The 22472-nt window shown below is 47.7% G+C and overlaps 1 protein-coding gene across 21 annotated transcripts in view; it reads right to left on the bottom strand.

The window, feature by feature from the left end:
• Window positions 1-60: 60 nt before the first annotated feature.
• Window positions 61-22472, bottom strand: part of LOC121300166 (transcriptional enhancer factor TEF-5) — a 43313-nt gene continuing 20901 nt past the window's right edge. The window contains exons 3-14 of one of the 21 annotated variants that reach the window (XM_041228626.1): window positions 17742-17806; window positions 16723-16785; window positions 16525-16587; window positions 11377-11388; window positions 7086-7220; window positions 5597-5643; window positions 5143-5204; window positions 4883-5019; window positions 4185-4358; window positions 3915-4055; window positions 3511-3663; window positions 61-3000 (exon numbers count right to left, since the gene is read on the bottom strand). In XM_041228626.1, the coding sequence (XP_041084560.1) occupies window positions 2887-3000; window positions 3511-3663; window positions 3915-4055; window positions 4185-4358; window positions 4883-5019; window positions 5143-5204; window positions 5597-5643; window positions 7086-7220; window positions 11377-11388; window positions 16525-16587; window positions 16723-16785; window positions 17742-17806 (1166 nt within the window). In that variant the 3' untranslated portion in view covers window positions 61-2886. Of the gene's footprint in view, window positions 3001-3510; window positions 3664-3914; window positions 4056-4184; window positions 4359-4882; window positions 5023-5142; window positions 5205-5596; window positions 5644-7085; window positions 7221-11376; window positions 11389-16524; window positions 16588-16722; window positions 16786-17741; window positions 17807-22472 lie in introns of all 21 variants that reach the window. The other 20 variants (XM_041228625.1, XM_041228628.1, XM_041228627.1 and 17 more) reach the window with 20 other exon arrangements.

Here is a 22472-nt window from a genome sequence, read left to right as displayed (position 1 = left end):
GTGTGGCAGCAACTCACACCCTAAGTGAACTGGGAAAAAGAGAGAGACCCGATCAACAGATATATTTACTGTGTCCGAGAACAACAACGGTTCTGTAGGCACCATGCTTTTTTTATTGGAAGGTTATACACAATACACTGATTATATGATCCAACCCCTCACGCTCCAGGCAACATAGTATACAAGAATGCAACACATTAGTAGGAACCAAGGACAGACTGCACCACCACATAACCCCCCCCCCTCCCCTCCGTCAGTGTAACAATACACATTCTAAACATCGCTCACTACCACCTCACTCACACACTCACACACACACACACACACCTTGCTCAGGGGCATGCCTGTTTGAAAAGCTTAGAGAAAACCAGCCAGGCATCGCTGGGGATCAGTGAAACCTGTTTCACAGACACTGGCCATCCTCCATCTGGGGCTGCTTGTAGTGTATTCCAGCATCACGCCCTCTACTGGACCCTCCAGGCAGTACATTCACAAGTGTGAGCGCAGCTGTTCTGTTTACTTGTTTATGGTTACAAGCTGCTGAAACCGAAGACCACCCCTCCCCTGCCCTATTGTTTCCTGTCATGGAGCAGCACAGAGCTGATGGTGTTTATAGAGAGGAAGGTATAAACGGCGAGTTGACTCAGGAGTAGTTCTGAGCTGTCGTTTTTATTTGCTACTTGACAGCACAGCGAGCTGGGAAAGAGGGGCCGTCACAGAGTCGAGCTGCAGCCCGGGAGACTGCGCTTGTATCCAGGTAAAAACAGCACCCCCTAGTGACCAGGGCTACTGTAGTAGGAAGTGCTATACAGTACAATAAACTCAGTTTGGCAATATCTTTCTTAAACCAAGATACACATTTGACAAACCTGCTTCAACTGTGTTTATGCAAGATATAAAAGTGATGCTGAATGAAGTTTCAGCAAGTATCTATCCCTACCTGCTTTTGTGTTTGTTTGAAAAGAATTAATAATACAGAGTGGCACAAAAGCAATCCAGACATTTACCCAAAAGCACTCGGAGAATTTAACCACGTTCACAATCAGTTTTCAAAATCTCTAAATGTTGGTTAAAAAAAAAAAAGGAACTAAAAAAGTTAGCATTTTATCCTTACTAGAATATATTTAAACATAATCATCCAAATAATTCAGGTATTTACCCCCTCACCAAAAATCCCCAACAGTCAGATGACGCTTCTTTGGCGCTCACACCCCCCTCGTGGCAGATCTACGACACACAACAGGATCTGTGCTGCTCGGACTTACAGCTCTGATATCACGGCACAGAAAACATACACAGAGTCCCCCAGACTTCCCATGTTACACATCCCCTCCCTTCACTCCGCAGCCTCTCCTAAAGCAACCGTTCTCTTTGGGTAAAGACAGTTTGTTTAACACGTTTCAGCTGCACTGGTTATAAAAGGCACTGTACCCTCTTTCAAGATGTGGTAGGAATTTTTTTTCACAAAATGTTCAAAAAGCAAGCAGAAGATGATGCCATTTTAAAAAGACAGCTCCTGTAGTTAAATGTTTTAGACTAAAAAAAAAAAAAAAAAAATATCATACAAAATTAAATCCAAAACCTCAAAGTTGAGTTTAGAGATTAAAAGGTCACAGTTCTAGATTCGAGAGCCCCACTTCCTGGTATGTAGCTACTCTAGTGTTCTTTGTGGGGGTTCCACATGCGTTCTGAAACACTGTGCAGAGAAGCAAGCCGGTGAAAGAAAGAGGATTTCGTAATACACTGACCAACGGGGTGCAGGACTAACTGACCTGGGTGCCTGACAGTCACTGTGTCGACAATGTGGCACAAACATACACTGGAAACTTCACATTAGATATTTGAAAAGAAAACAAAACACAAAACAGAAATACATTAGTAAAGACCAGTGTGCTGTGTCTCTTTTTCAGTGCCAAGGGCATTCCACTAGAGGTCAGTACAGCCTAGGGAAATGAAGAAGGGGCGCGAGACATGGGCTAGCCCACTGCAGAGCCCCGTTTAGTCAGCGATATCCCTTCGTTTGCATCACAAATGTCTTTTCCACTTGATACAGAACCATTCAAGCAGGCTCTGTGCGCCTGTGCTCAAGACCAGAATCCTTTTGGGTTTCTCATGCTTAAAACAGACCCATCTGCACATCGTCCCAGTGCTGTCAGCACAGCTGGTTTTCTTTTTACTGAAATGTTTGCAGGAGGAGTGCGTTATCTGTATGTATATGAAATGAAAGATCTCCACAGCCAAAGCATATGGAGCCCCTGGTGAAGACAGAGCTGGGGCAGACGGGCAGAGACGCCCCATGTCAATATTTTAAAAGAAAGCCTAATTAAGGCTACCAGCATTCTTCAATATAAAAGCTAATGCAAAGGTTTACTTCTAGTAAACCTCATGGGACATCACCGAGTTTCAATTTCAAACTGAAGGGAAAAGCAAGTCAGATTTGTATCTGCCCCTGTGTGGTCCTTCACCTGACTCTTTAAAAGAAAGCTGTCTTCTCATTTTGCCTGATTGGAGAGGTACGGCTGCTGCAGATAAACCAGAGCTTTGAGTCACTTTTCTCTTTGTCTTTTCTCACACATTATTCCTCTGTACCTTCTTATTTTCCCTCAACACAGAAACTAATATTAACATCATCCCTGAAAAAAAAATATTTTTAAGGAACATTACTGATGCAACTGGTTTAAATACAAAAAAAGAAAAAAAAAAGATTTGCCCTTATACAAAACAGTGCATAGTTCTTTTTTTTTTTTAAACTTCATACATTTCCTATTTTACAAAACTGATACTGAAGTACAAAATACCCACTGTGCTATAAAATAGTTTTTTTGTTTTGGTTTTACAAATCTTTTTTTTTTAGGCAGCGTGGTGGCCAGCTCCGCCGCAGGACCCCTAGTCCTTGACGAGCCTGTAGACGTGGTACTGCGCCCCGTGTTCGCTCGTGGACACCTCGAACACGAAGGCTATACACAGCAGGGTCTCCTGACTGTCCCTGTTTGTAACGACCTGGGGGAGGAGGAGAGGAAAGCACAGCATCACTCGCACTGAAACACCACCCAAACAGCAGCTTGGCTATTTCATTCAACATTAAAACCATCTCTCTCTGCCGCAAGCCGTTCGGACTGCAGACAGCTGGGTAGCGGTGTAAATCTATTCATTCCTCTTTCACACTCGCTCGGCCAATCAGATATGTCTTTAATCCAAGTACAACTCAAGCACGCTCTCCAAGTACATCTGGTACCCCGAGTGTAACCATTAACTGCTTCCCCCCTGCAACAAAGAAATCCATGTTCAATACCATGAAGAAGAACATGGGGACAGGCTAACGGTTACACTCTGCTGTAGCTGCTGTACTTGGAGTGAAGGCGTGAGATATGCTGAGGCCACAGAGTTTTCACTGGAATAAGAATCCATGCAACAGGAACACATGAATCAGAAAGCAAGGCTAACGTCTGATTCATGTCACAGCAGCACCAGGCTGGTGTTGAAATGAGAGCAGCATTTCCAAAGGCTTACCTGTAAAATGGTGAAGTTCTCCAGCACGCTGTTCATCATGTACTTCTCGGGGAGGTGCTTCAGCTTGTGGATGAAGTTGATCATGTATTCACACATGGGAGAGCGGTGGATTCTGTACACAAAGCGTCCTCCTTCCATTCGAGCATACTCTGTCTGCGAGGGGAGGGGAAACGCACACAGGTCAGCAGGGCACAGTCGTCTGCGCAATCTCACAGTCTGCTCTGATACAGCATATTAACTGGAGAAGCTTTACAGTTGAAGCTCACAGCCTTGCTGGCGTACGCAAATAAAAGCTCTTCTGCTCCAGCCATGCTGACTCGCTGGCATGTCTGGAACACACACACACACACAGAGGCAGCCTCAGGGTGGTTGATACTGGGGGGGAGCAGTGCCAGGAGCCTCACCTCCACCTTCTCCACGACCTGCTTGCCGAAGGAGCACACTTTGGTGGAGACGGTGATGGTCATGTTGTCGGCGCTGCTGTACTGACTGCTGACCCCGTAGAAGGATCCGGGCCCATCCTGCATGCTGCTGTTCAAATCCGCCTGCAAAGAGCGAGCGGAACCGTCAGACACAGCATAGTATACAGAGTCCAGAGCCCAGAGCACACAGCACTGGACTGAAATGCAGCACGCAGCACACAGCCCAGAGTACAATGCACACTCTGAACTCACCCAGAACTTGACAAGGAAGAAAGCGTTCTGCGGGCCCTTCTCGTATAGCTCCTTGAGACCCCCCTTCTTCTCTGGGAACTTGTCGTAGATCTGCCGGATGTCCACGGCCTCCAGCAGCGGGTCACTGTAGGATGTGTTCGTCTGGCCGATGTGCACAAACAGGTGCTTACTGTACTGTAGTGCAGGACAGAACACAGAGCTGGGGTCAGGTTACTGCTGCAACAAATCCCACTGCCCTGCCTGTACCAAACCTCTCTGATAGAACGATCAGCGTGCGAGACACCAGACCGCTGTGAAAGCACTCCTGAGACAAAGCTGTCAATTAGGCCAAAACGTGGTGAAATCAGACCTGCTGGGTTCTAACTACTGACAAGCCCCTAAATGCTGTTCCGGAACTGTTAATACACCAGCTCTGGTACTGAAAAGCCAGCAATTCATTTGATCACAGCTGCTGTTCATTTGTATACTTTGTGATTTCTTTCAGAAGCCGGTGCCAGAGCCCCAGTCTCATCCTGGCTTTTCAGTCCTCACACTTTGCCTGCTGCCTCCCTCAACCTAGTTAATGTCTTGCGAGTTCGTTCTTTCTTTCTTTGGAGCCCCGTGGCAGTACCCGTGTGTGCGGACTGAGGGACTGCCGGCCCCTATCCTTAGATCTCAGAGTGTGTTTCGGTGGGGGGGGGGAGAGTTGGTTTAGGTACCGTGTCGGGGTCTCGCTGCACCTCCATGAAGGCCGAGTACTCCAGCATACGTAGTTTCGTGGAGGCGATGGTGCGGTCCTGCCACACTGGGACTGCCGTGGCTGCGGGGGGCAGGGGTGTAGCCATGGGCTCGTAACCTACTGAAAGAGAGGAGACTTCAAAAAGAAATACCAGCTGCGCCCTGCAAACCACAGCAAACAGGGTCACCCACAACAGCAGGTCTACTCCGGACTCTGCAAACATTAGAGGCTGGTACGCACCAGATATAGGAGGGGGGACTGGGCCCTGAAGGGAGTAGCCTGGCTGTGCAAACGGTTTGATGCTGAAAGAAAGAGAGAACACGGTTTTAATAAACTGCTGAAAGACTGCAGATCGCTGGGTAGCCCTGCGACTGTACTGTCCATTCGACTGATGAGCATTGAAATATTTGCCAAAAGCAGAGAGACGCAGACAGAAAGCAGCCTCGGTTCTTTTATTACGAGGAAGGAGGGTTCTTTCTACAGTTCATGTAAGGTGCATCCTTCATTCTCTCCAGAACGGTGGTAAATGTTTTAGAAGTGGAATGGTCATGCTCAGTGAGTTGGTAAGCTCAAACAGCATTGACTGCACTATCGGTAAACCATTGCACCGTGCTTCCTCCTGTTAGCAGCAGTTACTCGCGTCCTTCCAAGCGCTTTAAACCCAAACAGAAAGACAGCAGATGTGTGTACTCACTCCTGAGAAGGGCCGGGCTGGCCTGGGATTGGCCCCGTCCAAAACTGCTGGGGAAAAAAAAAAAGAACATTGTTCAATAAAACCGCTCGCCCCGACCGGGTCTTATTTAACTGAGCCACCCCCTCGTTCCCTCTTCACAGGGCTCCTCCTTTCTGTTAACCACGTGCCTCCTCTTGTAGCTATCCCATCGTTTACAGCTGGTCCCTTCACTTTAACGTGTCCGTTTTTTGCACATGTGAGGTTTTAGTTTTGACAGACAGTAATGAATGCATGGGGTTCAGTTGTAATGCAGTCAAGCTTGGCTGCTGTGCACTATAGCAGTAATGCTGTATGGGTTACCAGCTTCATCAAAAAAGAGAGAGAAGAGAGAGGCATGGAATCTCTCTTTTCAACAGGCTAGCTAAACATTCTTCTCGTCGGTAACTGCTGCCAGCTTTCCAGCTCAACGTTAGGTAAAGTGTACTGAGGGTTACTGCAGTTAGCTAAGGAGTGAATACAGACAGTGACATACTAAGAGAACACATGGATAAGATCACATTCCAGCATCACCTGTGAAGCAGACTTAAAATCAAGCCACGTAACTTCCGGCTTTTTCATTGTGACTTGTAATGAAAACTCGCATCTACTGGACAGAAAACACTAAACAAAAGACACAATTGGCCCAAATGTATTTCATTATCCACCAAAACCAGCCAATCAATAATTTGCACCAACGAAAGCAGCCAATCCTGTACCTGCAACTGTCAAGTCAGCCAATCACAGCCTGTCGGCTCGACTGGAGCGCAGCCTCTTTCAACAACAACAAAGCGAGACACGCACAGTTCAGTAACATTGCTTCATTCAGATATCTGACTCTGTCCAGATAAACCACAAGCTACTCTGACAAGTACAAGGTTACCTGTTTAATAAACTGTTTTTTCCTTCTAATTATGTATGTGATCCCTTTGAATATTTTCCGAAACCTTTTCTCAGAGGAAGGGTGCTCGACGAATCATTACAGGTTCAAGGTAGATGTAGGTTTTAAAGTAATGAGAAAACGTGTTTTGTAAGAGCGATCGTGCCCTCTCGAGGAAGGCTCTGCCTTCAGAGGTTAATCAGATGCTCTGTTATAGCAGAGCAACATTTATTAAATGGCATGCCTTTTATTGGCTCCCAAATAAATATGGAGCTGTACACTTTTAAAGGGGAGTTTCCAATTCTCTATACACATTGTATGCCATGTCAAGAGGATAGGGGGTTCTTAGTTATTGTGATTTGACTGCTTTTCCACTGATGAAATCTGGCTTTTCTTGCTTTGAGTGAAAGCGTCACCCAGAAAACTGGTTCCCAGGCCACTCAAACTTCAAATCAGGACTGAAATGAACAGAAACATGGCATTCGTACTGGGACCCAGAAACACGTCCCTCCCTCCCTCCCCTCTGCAGACCTCGGAGGCCGGAGTCTCTGCCCCGTGCTGCCCTGAGCTCTGCCCGAACGGAGATGTGCTCACCCTGGCCGGCGGAGGGTAGGGGGGCTGGGGTAGAGGGGGGAGCCCCAGTTTGTTCTGCATCACGCTCGCAGACACGATCTGTGCCGACGACATAGCAGCCATGTTCTGCAGGGCCTTGTCTTTCGAAGCCTGATCCTTTAAACAGAGAAAAGGGAAGACATTTCAAGATTGAGATTTCAAGAGCACAGACGTTCAAGAAAGAGAAACAAACACACAGGCTTACCAAATGATATTCAGACTAGCGGCCACCTGCTCGTGCAAGCGCTGGGAACCTGCGACAGGGGGCTGCTTTAAAGACCCAAACAGAGTGATAGAGTCGCTCTTTAATTCAAAATGAAAGCTCTGCCCCAGGGTGATATTGGTACACTTGTAGCACACACAGCTAGAGCTGTAGACGTGGGGTCTGCATTTCGTTTGTTAAGCCTGATTGCTGCTTCCCTCTAACCCTTCTCTGTTGCTTTTTGTCCCCCCCCCCCCAGCGTTATCTAACAGCTGTTTTATTTCTCAGTGTGACCCGGCACTTTCCATTCCAAGGTGAGTTCACCACAGCGCTCTGTGCTCAGAGCCTCTGTAATTGAGACCTACTTTCACACAAACAGAGGCTAGCAAGACCCAGCGGGGAATGACGGTCCAGAGGCGGTAATCACAGCAGGAAGAAATTAAACTGCCGGCAAGCTTTTCTTTAAAAGAACACTCCAGAGCTTACAGGGCCCAAGAAAGCCTTCTGGTATCAATTCTACCGTGTCTAGTGATTATCTAGTGTTAATTTCACTGAATGAATGAATACTCCACTGCAACGACAGGCAAAGATCTACTGGTTGTCTAGATAGCTTCAAATTACATTTTTATATTTTTACACCATTGCCAAACTGTTGCATCTGTGTTAGGTGAAACTAGCAGCTAGAAATAGATCAAAAACGAATATACACAAACTGAGACACACACTCTGAGACAGACAGACACACACACACACACACACACTCACACACACACACACACACACACACACACACACACACTCTGAGACACACAGACACACACACACACACACACACACACACACTGAGACACACACACACACACCACACCACACACACACACACACACACACTGAGACACACACACACACACACACACACACACACACACACACACACACACACACACTCTGAGACACACAGACACACACACACTCTGAGACACACAGACACACACACACACACACACACACACACACACTTGAGTAACTGCAATAAAAACCACTAAGAATTGAACTTCATAAAAATGTCAGCTGGCAAAACTATAAAAAGGTAATTTGAAGATTTTTAAAAGCTTGCAGGAAATGACCTGGCAGACCTCAACAGAGCCACTGCTCCAAACTATAACAAAAGAAAAGGCTCTTTAGTATATTAGTTGCATTTAAAACTGCGTATACCCAGAGCGTACAACCTCTGGTGAAAGACAGCGATACGACTCAGCTGTGTGTATATCCTGGAGTGTTCTTTCAAAAGGGAGGCGGCGCAGAGACGGAATTGAAGTCAGAACAGGAGAGCAAGAGACGGTTTCTGGGATGAACTCAGAGCAAGAAAAGCCAGACCAAGTAAACCTGCAGTTCTTGAAAGCGACACACAGACAAGAAAGAAGAGAAAACAGAGACAGGAAACGGGAGCTTTTATCTGAAGATGGAAACAGACAGTGCAGATGTGCTGAAGCGTTCACATTTTGTTTGGGTATCTGGTGGGTAGCAAATTGTAACACCAGCTCCCAAACCAGCCTGTGCCAGCTGCTTGCAAGAGCATTTCACTGGAAGGAGCTGCACTTCATCGAGTGCCCAGCAGATGGAGAGAGTTTGCTTTTGATAACGTAGCAGTGCAGCAAACGACCAAAATCGTTCTAAAAGAGAGCTGCATTTCACAGTATAGTTTTATATAGTAATGGAATACAACATGGAATTGTGTAATCAAGCGATCCCTGGCAACAAGCAGTCGCTGTGTCTCCAATGAATCATGTGACCACTGGATTCTAGTACAAGGCTGAAAACATTTCCTTGCAGGAACTTTACTATATTACATTACATGAAATTACTTTAAAAAAAAAAAAACATTTTTGAATGCTGCATACCTCCAGAATTTGGTATATATACACTAACACCACCTACTGGACACTTAATGCATAACAGCTAGTTGAGAATGGATTGAAAAGCCCCTGTAGCAAGTGCTAGCTGCCTCGGATATGTTTGTTTAGGCAGATTAGCTGTAAATGGGGTGAGCTGTGCTGTGGGTAGATCTTCAGTACCAGCAGTGAAGGCAGGAGCCAGGAGAAGCAATCGCTTGTTTTGTGTTGCGGAGAGCGGCAGAGACGCAGCAGACAGGACGGCACGGCAAGCATCTGCAGCAAGGCTTGCATGTGGGCTTCGATTCCTAAAGCGTTGGCCACCCTTTGATTTCTCTGCGATTTTCTTGTGAAACCCAAATTCTACAGACATTTCTGGCCAGACAGAAGTAAACTAAAGAAATGATTCGCCCGTTTTGTTTTAACTCCCTTATACTGCAAAATACTTACGAGGATAGATGCCATAGGGCTTTCTGCGGCTTTACAGCACACTGGCAGTAACACATTTCCAGAATACAGCAATCTGATGCTTGCCTGCAGCTATTTCTCTGAATCTAGAGCCCAACGTATAGAACTAAGACAAAAAATGGATTCAGCTGTGAATCTACCACAGCAACGCCATTCTGCTGCATACGAAACACACTGACAAAGCTGCCTTGCTCATTAAAACAAACACATTTCTTCAGTATCTTACAATATCTTCCTATCGGCTGGTGATATCAAAGGGGACCGCAGGCAGCAAAGCCACTCTCAGGTTCAATTCAGTCTTCAGAATGCATCAAACACAATCAAATATTAAAAACACCCAACCCAAAGCACCACATGTGCAGTTGTGAACGGATCATTGTGGTGTTTGATCGCTGAACATCAGCAACGCTTTTCTATGCTGTGCTTACCAGCTGTACTGTGGGGCCTATTCCATACCCTGAAACTATACTGCCTGTTATACTATGATGAACACTTCTATGAAATGTCAAATCAAAAAATATGAAAATGGGCAAGAAAGAGAAAAACTGGAGGCTGAGCACATTTCTAAGAGGAATGAAAAAACCCACCAGTCTGTGCGTCGAGCCCCTGCTCTGTGAAAGGAGCTGAAGCAAAGAGCCCTGGCAAACCCAACCAACACGCCACTGCAAGAGCAGCACAGTTTAAAAAGAGAGACCCCAGAAAGACGGGCGGGCAAGACCACAGAGAAAACCACTGAAGCATCCTGCTGGTGACCCACAGCCTCAAACACAGCGGGCCGATCGGCACCCTGCTTTTCAAACGAAGGTCGCAAATCTCACAGAAGAATTCAGGGACCCTGAGCTTGCGCGCGCTGCCCTTCCCCACACCAGGATCACATTCAGGGGGTTTGAAAAGAAGCACGCACCAGGAGGTTTCACTTTAAAAAACACAGTACATGGAAGCAACCGTTTCAGGCGTTTCTGTGAATTTTCACTGCGTCTTCCCCGCCTGTCCTTTCTGGGGTCGCTCAACAGCGTTATCAACGTGTGACGACTGTCCTGCTGCACTCTGGGTGCCCCGACTGCTCTGGGAGGCCGATCAAACGCGGTGGGATTACTGGAGCCTCACTGCGGACCCCCCAGCAATGCTGCATCCCGAGGGCAACGGCTGAATGGAGCGGTGTCTTCCGGCACCTTGTGGAGTCTATGCCGTGTTGTGTCAAGGCTGTGATCTGGGCAAACGGTGGCTTACTTAGTATTAAACGACCGGGAGACAGTCCTTGAGCCTCGCCGTCGCTGACCTGTCCTGTTTGAGCACGTATCACAGGTGATCAAGTCCTGTTCCTTAAACAGACGCGCCTGAAATGGTTCATACTGCTTCCAAATAGCAGGCTTTAAAAATCACATTGCTTTCAACCCTTAGAATGTGAGACACAGCGAAGGGCAATGCAGCAAACACAAGAACGTCTCCCTTTTCAGTCTGGATCTTCCAAGTACGAGAACAACTGGGTTCTGATCTACAAACACAACCCCAGTCCCAGCAGCAGTGGACCCAGGAGAGCAGGATTACACATCGCTGTTAGTTTCACTGTAGAGTGAGAAGCTATAGAAGACGGGTTTCCGCACAAGAGGCTGTGAATGTTGCCATGCTAATGCAGGTCATCTGCTTCATGAGCTTTGAGATACAGCTGAGCAAGCAATGCATTCTGTAAGAGAGGCGAATATTTACTTACCAAGTTCATTGCCTAAATCAAGGAAAGAAGACATCATTAGTGTATTCAGAATGGAATAAAAAAGAAAGTCAGCCGAAATCTAGAATATCACTTCAGGATTTCTGCCTCTTCCAGGAACGAGAGCCCAATTGCACTATTATTTTACAGCTTTTGTTCTCCTAGAACCGCTGCGTGTTTGTCTGCATTTTGGAAATTCAATTTAAAATTTAAAAACACAAAAAGCAGATGTAAGCTCTGACACTCTTCAAGCAAGCACGACGCTCCTATGCTAATTGCTATACAGTTTGCTTCCTGTTGGCACAGTGGCAAACAAACCGCTCTGAGGGTTCAGGGCTCGGACAGTCTTTTGAAACGTTAACATTGATTTTGTTTTTGTAGAAAAACAAAAGGATAAAACATTAAAAAGTACTTCCATCTGACTAGCTTGCATGCAGCTGGAACATGTCTGAAAAGACACCAGCTTTATCAAATGATACAAACAAAACACCTTAATATGGAAATATTAAAAAGGTAGAGAGCTTCAAATGCCGTTGTTGTACTGGTCCCTTTTCCTTACATTTGTTTCTGAGCAGGAATCACAGGGAATGACCTAAACAACTAGGCTCTGTTACACCCAGGCTCTGTTAACTGCTAATCAGACTGCATCAACCACAGAGGTGAAGGGCGAAGCTGTGTTGCACAGAGACCACACGTAGCAATGGATGGGAAAGGCAATGTTTGTTCAGGATCCCCCTGGCTGTGTGCGCTCCCCTGTAGGCACGGTTACAACCTCAACAGAACACGGACCGACCGAATGCATGCCTTATACAAAGGTAAGGGAAAAGTTCAATCAATCAATCAATCGATCGATCAAGTGCATTTGATGCTCTATACCTGTTAGAACCACAGTAACGCTACACACTGCGCCGGACGTCCCATTAAGAATGCGTATGGTCAGTCTCAATTAGTCCCATTTCATTATCCCCACCCTTAGGAACCCAGTCTGACACCCAGGCACAAAACTGGTGACTGAAGTTCTGCTATGTGAGAAGGGGGGGGGGGGGCTACTTCACGCTCACTAAGGGCAATGCCAGTACCCCAGACGCTTCAAACAGTTTAATATTCCAGGAAGTGTACCTGGTGAACCCATGCTGGAAATGACCTATAAAACACAATCAAAGGGGTAAAGTCAAGGCTTCTCTAAGCTACCGTGCAGGCTTCACTCACAGCACCCTCTGCTACAGGGACTGGCACGGGCTGGTTTAGGGCACAGAGGCAGGAAGGTAGTGAAGGGGCATCGACTGATATAAAGACATCAGGGCTGATCTGACCTCATCGTCACCTGAACACAAGCGAATCAAAACACTGAAAATAAACCACAACATCTGAGCAATTCATGAAGGTTTTTACAGAAGAGGTGGGGTTTTTTTGGTGCTAGATTACAAAGCAGCGCGTTGGTGACTTGGCCTCAAAATCAATGCCACTGATTGCATAGCGATCAACACGGCAAGCAAGCCAATGCAAAACAAACAGCAGCTGCCACGCCTAATCCCATTGCTCTCCTGACACAAAGCAGCTGTGTGCTTGGCAATGACCGCCCTCTTCCTCAGCACTTGTTGAAGGATGGAGAGGATTAGGAATAATTATCCCGGACACGTCTTTATTCATGAGAAAAACATGTTTTGTATTTTTCCAGGTCGTGCAAAAATTACCTCAAACGCAAATGCTCTACAGCTGAATCTGGCCCCCCCCCATCAAACTAGATGCAAGCATGTCACAATCTGATGGGTGAAAACTTAAAATGGATGGCCTGACAGACAGACTACAGGCAGCTTTTCATGAAACCAAACAACTGGTGCAACTAGACCCTTCATTCCAGCCCTGTGCTTGTGAATCACACTGCGCTGGCACACTAGACCCTTCATTCCAGCCCTGTGCTTGTGAATCACACTGCGCTGGCACACTAGACCCTTCATTCCAGCCCTGTGCTTGTGAATCACACTGCGCTGGCACACTAGACCCTTCATTCCAGCCCTGTGCTTGTGAATCACACTGCGCTGGCACACTAGACCCTTCATTCCAGCCCTGTGCTTGTGAATCACACTGCGCTGGCACACTAGACCCTTCATTCCAGCCCTGTGCTTGTGAATCACACTGCGCTGGCACACTAGACCCTTCATTCCAGCCCTGTGCTTGTGAATCACACTGCGCTGGCACACTAGACCCTTCATTCCAGCCCTGTGCTTGTGAATCACACTGCGCTGGCACACTAGACCCTTCATTCCAGCCCTGTGCTTGTGAATCACACTGCGCTGGCACACTAGACCCTTCATTCCAGCCCTGTGCTTGTGAATCACACTGCGCTGGCACACTAGACCCTTCATTCCAGCCCTGTGCTTGTGAATCACACTGCAGGCACACTAGACCCTTCATTCCAGCCCTGTGCTTGTGAATCACACTGCGCTGGCACACTAGACCCTTCATTCCAGCCCTGTGCTTGTGAATCACACTGCGCTGGCACACTAGACCCTTCATTCCAGCCCTGTGCTTGTGAATCACACTGCGCTGGCACACTAGACCCTTCATTCCAGCCCTGTGCTTGTGAATCACACTGCGCTGGCACACTAGACCCTTCATTCCAGCCCTGTGCTTGTGAATCACACTGCGCTGGCACACTAGACCCTTCATTCCAGCCCTGTGCTTGTGAATCACACTGCGCTGGCACACTAGACCCTTCATTCCAGCCCTGTGCTTGTGAATCACACTGCGCTGGCACACTAGACCCTTCATTCCAGCCCTGTGCTTGTGAATCACACTGCGCTGGCACACTAGACCCTTCATTCCAGCCCTGTGCTTGTGAATCACACTGCGCTGGCACACTAGACCCTTCATTCCAGCCCTGTGCTTGTGAATCACACTGCGCTGGCACACTAGACCCTTCATTCCAGCCCTGTGCTTGTGAATCACACTGCGCTGGCACACTAGACCCTTCATTCCAGCCCTGTGCTTGTGAATCACACTGCGCTGGCACACTAGACCCTTCATTCCAGCCCTGTGCTTGTGAATCACACTGCGCTGGCACACTAGACCCTTCATTCCAGCCCTGTGCTTGTGAATCACACTGCGCTGGCACACTAGACCCTTCATTCCAGCCCTGTGCTTGTGAATCACACTGCGCTGGCACACTAGACCCTTCATTCCAGCCCTGTGCTTGTGAATCACACTGCGCTGGCACACTAGACCCTTCATTCCAGCCCTGTGCTTGTGAATCACACTGCGCTGGCACACTAGACCCTTCATTCCAGCCCTGTGCTTGTGAATCACACTGCGCTGGCACACTAGACCCTTCATTCCAGCCCTGTGCTTGTGAATCACACTGCGCTGGCACACTAGCTTTGGACAGCCCATAACCACACTCACTACTGCTGCACGCACCAGAGCTTCATGCAGAACTGCATCCAAGCAGCTCTACTTTCTATGCAGTATGTGTGTCTGTAATGCTGATTTCAATTGGCAGGCAGTGCACGGTATTTTCTCCTGTAAAAAGTGGAGTGCTGTGCACACCTCTTACAATTCACAACCCACAGCATTTTCTCAGTACGAAACTGCATCATTCATACCAGACCGATGGCTTTTTACTGAACGGGTGCACGCTGTCTCGAGTGCTTTCTGAACTGCATGCATTGCAAACTGTATGAAACTAACAAAAATATCAGACAAAGCTTTCAAAACCACGGGTTCCCACCGTCTCTAACATGTGCAAATCAGTAAAACACATTGCTAATCCTCCCTTAGGTAAAGAGCCTGCATGAACATGCTTCATAGAGTTTAATAAGCCAGCATGTTCCTGTGCAACACCGCTGATCCCTGCAAGACCTGGGTTTAAAAACCTCTCTTGAATTGCACTTTTTATATGTGGCAACAAAGCGTTCTTATTTCAGGCTCAACGTAACAAATCCCTTTTCTATGACAGCTGAATGGAATGGTGCGGGACGCAGCTGACTCTGAGGGACGTTGGACTGGTTTGGTTTCGGGAGCAAAGCCCCCACACCCAATCAGGAGGGCCCCTCTGTGTCTGCTAGTCACGGTTTCAGTCACCAGTTTGGAGTGGACAGAATGAAAACTCCCGTCGCTGGAGGAAAGGAGGAAAGGGTGATTCAAAGCAGAGTGCAGGGAAAGGGGCTGGCTGTGCAGCACGAGGGGGGGGTTAGTAATAAAACAGTGACCATCGGCCACAGAAGCTGCCCCCGGGGGTATTAGCGTAGCAGAAGCTGCCCCCAGGGGTATTAGCGTAGCAGAAGCTGCCCTGGGGGTATTAGCGTAGCAGAAGCTGCCCCGGGGGTATTAGCATAGCAGAAGCTGCCCTGGGGGTACTAGCGTATCAGAAGCTGCCCTGGGGGTACTAGCGTATCAGAAGCTGCCCCGTGTTTGTGAACCATAAAAATATAAAATCTGAATGTAACGTCACATGCAGATTTAAAATCCCTTTACTATCTGAACCTAAACTAGAAACCTCCCAGAAACTAATCTGTCACTCCCGTATACTGTGACACTCTCAAAGGGACCCGCGGAGCGGACGCACGCGTGCTCTTTCACTTGTTAAATCTGTCACTCCCGTATACTGTGACACTCTCAAAGGGTTTTTCTATTAAAAGTGTTCATTTGAATGCAAGTTGTGCCTTGCTGTTTAACTGTCCCACACAGCAGTGTTTTCAGCGAGTGGTTTTTTCTTGATTTTGAAAAATGTCATCGATGCAGCGGTAACCGTCGCTAGAGGCGTCTGTGACACTCGATTAAGAACTCGGGCTGCCGATTGCACCACTGAAAGGTGGAGGATTTAAATCTCTTGTCCAGCTGCGTGCATCTGACATCACAACTCTGCTACACTTCCTTTTGTACAGAGGGAAACGTAGAGAACTATTACCAGCAGCTTGCCTACTCTTAAAACTGCATGGAAGAGACTCTTGAAATAATGTGCCACTGTTATATTTTACGCACATTTCTATTCTGTACTGTAAGCAATTCTCTTGTTTGCTCCCCCCACCCTCCAAGCAGTCAGTAAAAGCAAAATCCTATTCCCTGTGGCGACTACTGCAGCGCTGACAGATGATTGGTTAGATTCTAAAAGCCAAGCTTCTACAAGCCCCGCCCCCGCAGAGAAGCGCATACCTTCAGCTTTGACTGAATCTCGCGAGATTTTCTCCTGGCAAGAACCTGCAAATGGCTAGAAACCTGCAGAAGAGAAGAGCGGAGAGGGAAGAAAACAAAAAAAGGAGGAAAGAAAGAAAGAAAAAAAAGAAGAAGCCGTAACCAAAGAGGAAGGCGATGCCCGACAAGACCCCCCTCGAACCCCTAGCCGGCACCTACCTTGATTCCAGCCTGGTACTCCCGGACTTTCTTCCGCGCGAGCACCTGTATGTGACTAGAGACCTGAGGGGAGGGGTGTGAAACAGGGTTACACACACACACACACACACACACTACACCGATCTGACGCAGGGTGCAGGCAGGGCTGAAAACACAGGGAGGTTATGAAGTCCACTTTGCAAAAGGGGCTGAATGTCGAAATCATTATGTATGAAAATAAAATTTAAAAACACACCTGTCTCAAAGGTGCAACACTGAGGCTCCACCGTGTCCAGCACATTGCACATTTAAAGAGCTGCTCAAGATCATTGATCAGCAGTCGTGTTTATAACAAACGTGTTACTGTTACAGTCCTATATTGGTCCGGCTGGCTGGACCACAGTTCAGTTTTGCACATCACAGGTTTACAATATACAAATTATAACAAATCACTATTTATTTATTTTTTTTTAATTTACTTAGTAAACAGAGCCACACAGAGGGTTGAAAATGCCTCTATTTCACTAATCTGAATTGCTTGCCCGTTTTATCAAAGCTTACACAAATATGATGGCAGTAAAATCTGGGGTTAAGCCCAGGCTGTGAAATGCACAGCCTGTGAAGCGTTAAGAAAAAGGGCTCCTTGAGCTTGACAAGCTGGGCTGACCCCAGGACTCAATGCCATGCTAACAGAACGAAATCTCTTCAGCCGAGGAAGAAGGGAAAGAGGGGAACCGATTGAAGAAGTCTTTAAAAGCATATTAGACCAAGCCAAGACTTCAGGTGTAGCACAGAGAGGAGAACAGGGGAGTAAAGGGAAGCCGAGGAAAAGCAAGCTAGGCTAAACAGAGGTGAGTTCCCCGTTGGTTTTATCGGGCTGTGTTTGAAGTTCAGTGTCTTGGCTCTTTGGAGTTTTATCAACACAACAGGCAGTGGCTTGCTTATATAGATTGAGAGACATGGTGCAATACAGCAAGCACAGAGTATAGCGCCCCCCGGCTGTGAATTGAAAAAGGGCAAGATCTAAGCTTTGTGTTTACCTGTTTTCTTGTGCGGGTTTTCCCTGTCCGTAACTTGATATATCTCGCTATCAACTCATTGCGACCTAGAGGTGGAGAGAGAGAGAGAGAGAGAGAGAGAGAGAGAGAGAGAGAGAGGAGACACCGTGTAAAGACAAGCGACACAGGAGCGGCACACCAGGCACACGTTTCAATACAAGCGGTTGGTAAAAACATGTCAGTGTTCAACAGCAGCAATCCCACGATTCCACAGCTGTCAGCGCTTTCCACGCAGCTTTCACCAACCGTTTATAAAAAAAGTAAACCGCTGAGAATAATTTACACACAACTAATCTGCTAGACCAAGAAGCGGTGGGGCACATTTTCAAAGGGTTCGCTCCAGTCTTTAATTAACTCAACAGCTGCGGTTTGAAAATAGAGCCCTTTGAGTTTAAAGTTCTCCCGATGTATTGGAAAACTTCCAGTATCGCCACTAGGGGGCAGAGTCGCTATCCTCAATACAGACCCAAAGCAAAAACCGATAAATACTATTTGTGTAGTCAAAGACTGTCCTGCAGCAGAACAAGAAAACAAAAAAAAGAACTGAACAGCTTTCTCTTGGAAAACCGACTCCCGAGAGCGCTTCTAAACAACAACAGAGCAGAGGGGCCCTGGGAAAGCAGGCTGTTTGCACTGCAGTCTCAGCTCGGGGAGTCAGGCAGAGGACAAGTGACCACATGCTGTTAGAAAATGTGCTGGCGGTCACTCACTGGGGAGAGAGGCACCGTGCTCCGGCCAGACAGGTGTCCCTCCTGATTACGAAACCCCCAGCGCTGCCGGAATTAGCCCTGGCTGGAGCCCCCCGGACTGGGTGCCAGCAATGGCGGGCAGGGGCTGGCTGAGCAGCAGTGAGAGGGCACTCGGGGACAAAGGAGGAGGGCAGGGGGAGTGCCCAGAAACTTAAACTCCCTACTTTGATACCCTGTAACCTGGAACAAAGGGTAGAGAATGAGGCACCCCTGTCCACGGCAGATGAAAGAACATTTCCACGTGGTTCAACCTTTTGCCTTGAGGACCCCCTGAACCAAAACCCACAGCTGTCTAGTTAAACGCTTGAAAGAAACTCTGTCATGACACTATGGGCTCACCAGCAGGTGGCACCATTGCTGTCTTTCAGAGTAATGAGTCTCCATGCTGGGCTGCTAACCTCTCGGGTGAGTCCTGGGTCAGCCTGTATCAGAAGCTCCAACACTTCCATTGCAGGCTCCCTGAGACCAGAAAGCAAGTGGGGTGCACGTCTTAAACCCCCACCCGATGGCTAACTCTATACAGCATTATCCTCATGAGTCCTGCAGTGCAGCACAAACCTGCGAGTACTTCATCACCACAAGGGACTCCTCAGCACACTGCATACATCTCTCACTCTCTCTCTGGTTTGCAATGTACCTGTACTGCTGTATTTAAAGTGCTTTTTAATGGTTAATACAATTCTACATATAGGCAACTTACAGCGCCTCTGTTGCATGCCTCAGTAAGACTGTTTGAGCAAGACGCTGCTCTGTTACACAATGAGACATGTGGGGCTCAATGAGAAGTCTGTGGTTGGACCCTTGGCCAGGGAGACACTGTGTCGTATGGAACTCACAGTCTATCTCATGGCCACCTGCTAGGAACGCAGCGGAATCCCCCGGGGTTTGAAGAAATAAACCCTGGCGCTGATTGCTGTGCAGAACTCAACAGCTTTCCAACCACAGACAAAAGAACAGCTGCATTTGCACGGGCTGAGCGCTCACATACAGACCCTCACTCACGAAGCTACCCTAGGGACTACTGCCTCTCCCTGGAGTGTTCAAGACATGAGGGACTGGGAGGCAGTGTGGCACAGTGGTTAAAGATGAAGGACTGGGAGGCAGTGTGGCACAGTGGTTAGAGATGAGGGACTGGGAGGCAGTGTGGCACAGTGGTTAGATGAGGGACTGGGAGGCAGTGAAAGCCTGGCTTTCCCCTCAGACCCTGCACGGGTTTACAGTGAGAAGCCTCCCCTCTTCTTCCTCCTCCTCCTGCTGCTCCTGCTCCTGGGGCTGGTCACGCCTGCCTCTGTCTCTGCACATTCCTAGCATTCCTCGCAGCCTGTCACGTCTGTGCAAACCAGTCTGATTGGTGTGCTGCTGTCTGCCCCAGCACACGCACACCTCAGTGAGAAAGGACAGGAGAGAAGAGGAGCAGCTGCTGGGGCTGTAACCCTCTCCACACAAAGCCAGGCCTGTGCCGGCCCAGTGCATCTGCTTCTACCCCCCCTGCTGGAACAGAAAACATCCTGGCACAGCCAATCAAGCAACACCTGCTGGAATCCGTTTGAGGGAGAGACTGCCAGCCCCTCCAGCCCCACAGAAACAAACACTGCACTGAAACTGCTGGGAGTGCATCTAGCCTGACTATACTGCTGCAGGCTCTCTGGAATCCACACGCTGCCAGCCACTGCAGGGGATGCTTCGAACAGAGGCTGGGAGGCAGAGTCACCATATTTGTTGTGATACAGGGTAACATCACTAAACCTGCTGTACTGCAGAAGACATTATCACAATCCCGCGAACCCAAGATACAGCCCACTGACAAGAGCAAAAGGACACACAGTTGGCTGGCTGGAAAGTTAAAAGTTCACAGAGCTTCCTAAATAACTCCAGTCATTTTAGTAAGATCTGAAAGAAAGACGCTGGCGATCAGAAACCAGCCCAGAACCAGTGAAGCTGCATTTCTGCGAGGCGGTTATGAACCGCTGTGCCATCTCCTTCCCTCCGAGGCGGAGCGGACGATGCCCGAGGGAGCTCAATCACATCACTCTGAACAGCTCCGAGCAGCGCACACCTCCTAATGGTGCTGTTACAGTGTGTGTGTGCTGATCAGCAAGCAGTAGCAAATTAGTCCAAAATAACCCAATGCTTGACAGTGCCTCTAGGCAGTGGGCTTGTCTTGACACTGACTCGTCACTATTTTGTTTCTTTCATGTCAACCCTTTCTAACTCAACAGATCTTCATTTAGAATAGAGCAGCCGTGCCGACGTTACTTCTGCTCCACTACAGCAGTTAACCCACGTCAGCAAGGACAGTTTCACTGACTTTCAGATTGATGCGCGAACAACTGTCTCCTCCTGCTTGGCCACTCTGGTTTCTGGTTTTAGGGATTAACTCTGCTAATCCCTAAAAAAAAAAAAAGAATTATTAAATATTCTGCATTTATTTTTTCAAGTAAAAACAGTTTGTTTTATTCAGCAGCCACCATGAAAATACACCAGTTCACAAACACTGCGGAACGCACACACTGGTCACTCACACACTCAAATAAACACCTGCACTCTAGGCCGGGAGCCTTGGGGCTTGCCTCCGATCCTCTCCCTGCCTGGCAGTAGCTCTAAGAAGCTCAAAGCAGAAATAAATCAGGAGGGACAGCTGAGCTGCAGCTGTTCCCCGCAGGCCTCTCCTCCATGAATAACAGACCTGGGTATTTACCGAGCAGCTGAGAAGCTCACACACACCTCTCTCCTCTCACCCTCCCTCGACACAGCTTTCGAAATAACCTCAGCATTCAACACAAGTAAATGGTTTCATTCACCCACACTTTGTCTTTAAGCATCTTTTAGTTTATCTGGGGGGCAGGAGGGGGCCAACACAAAAACGATTCTAGATTACTCTTGTCTTCTTTACAACTTTATTTTATTCCCAGATTACATGAAAAAAACAAACAAAAAAAAGCACCAATACGTTTGTTTTTCATCAGGGCTGCACCCAGAGCTCAGTAACAAGCCTAACTGGCAGTATTCCTCCCCTGGTTGGGTCCTGGCATTTTCAAGTCTTTAACAGATGAGACCCCCCCTTTAGCCAAAGAGGAAGAAAAAAATGAAAAAATGAAAGTCGACACCACCAGGTTCAGCGTCTTTCACGGCGCTGGCAAAACACACCCATGAAACCCCAATTCTGCGCGGCTACACACCTACAACTCTGAGATCACCCAGAAACTTTCAAACACCCGATCCTAACTGACACTGTATAGCAAAAAGAAAGCCAGGCTTTGCGTTTGGGGTTCTGTAATCCGCACCGAATTCCAACAAGTTTTTCTGTGCGTTTTCAGGGGCACTCGTCGTGTTCGTATTCTAGATGAATCTTCGCTTGAGGGTTAACTGTTTGGAGTATGTTCTGTACCAGTGGTACACCGCTGAGGTATCACAGAAATGCAAAACACAAAAGAGCACATGGCCTTGAACACAAGCTGCATCTGTGGGATTCAAATCCTTCTGCTGTGCGTTTTAATAGCAAGGTCTAGCGGATTAAGAGGAGACTACCTTGCTGGCTCATTAAAACCACTGCCGTGTATTTCAGTCGGAGGCTACTAAGATATTTAGAAAGCAAGGGGTCTGAGTGGGGGTGAAGAGCCCCATTCCTGGTTGTACATCCATCTACAAACGTACAGCACTCGCTCATTACCAGACCACAGCGTCTCCAGATAGCGCGTTTATTTTACTGCTCTGGACTCCGACACCCAGGTGAGGTCTTGGCGTGGTTTACTGATCCACTTATTCATTTACTACCTTTAAAAACTAACATTGAAATGAGATCCGCAAAATAAAATGAAGACCCGCCACAGTTTAGATGATTCCAATAGACCCCAGCACTGTTACAAGCTCACTCTCGCTGACAGACTTGGGATTGATGCATCACTGGGGAATGCCCATGTTGCTACAATATGCGAAAATTACAAAAGCAGCCACACAACCAAAA

This window comes from Polyodon spathula, chromosome 25 (assembly GCF_017654505.1).
Source record: "Polyodon spathula isolate WHYD16114869_AA chromosome 25, ASM1765450v1, whole genome shotgun sequence".
Classification (NCBI taxonomy): Eukaryota; Metazoa; Chordata; class Actinopteri; order Acipenseriformes; family Polyodontidae; genus Polyodon; species Polyodon spathula.
The sequence above is the reverse complement of the archived record's forward strand: the minus strand, read 5'-3'. Positions and strand labels throughout refer to the sequence as shown.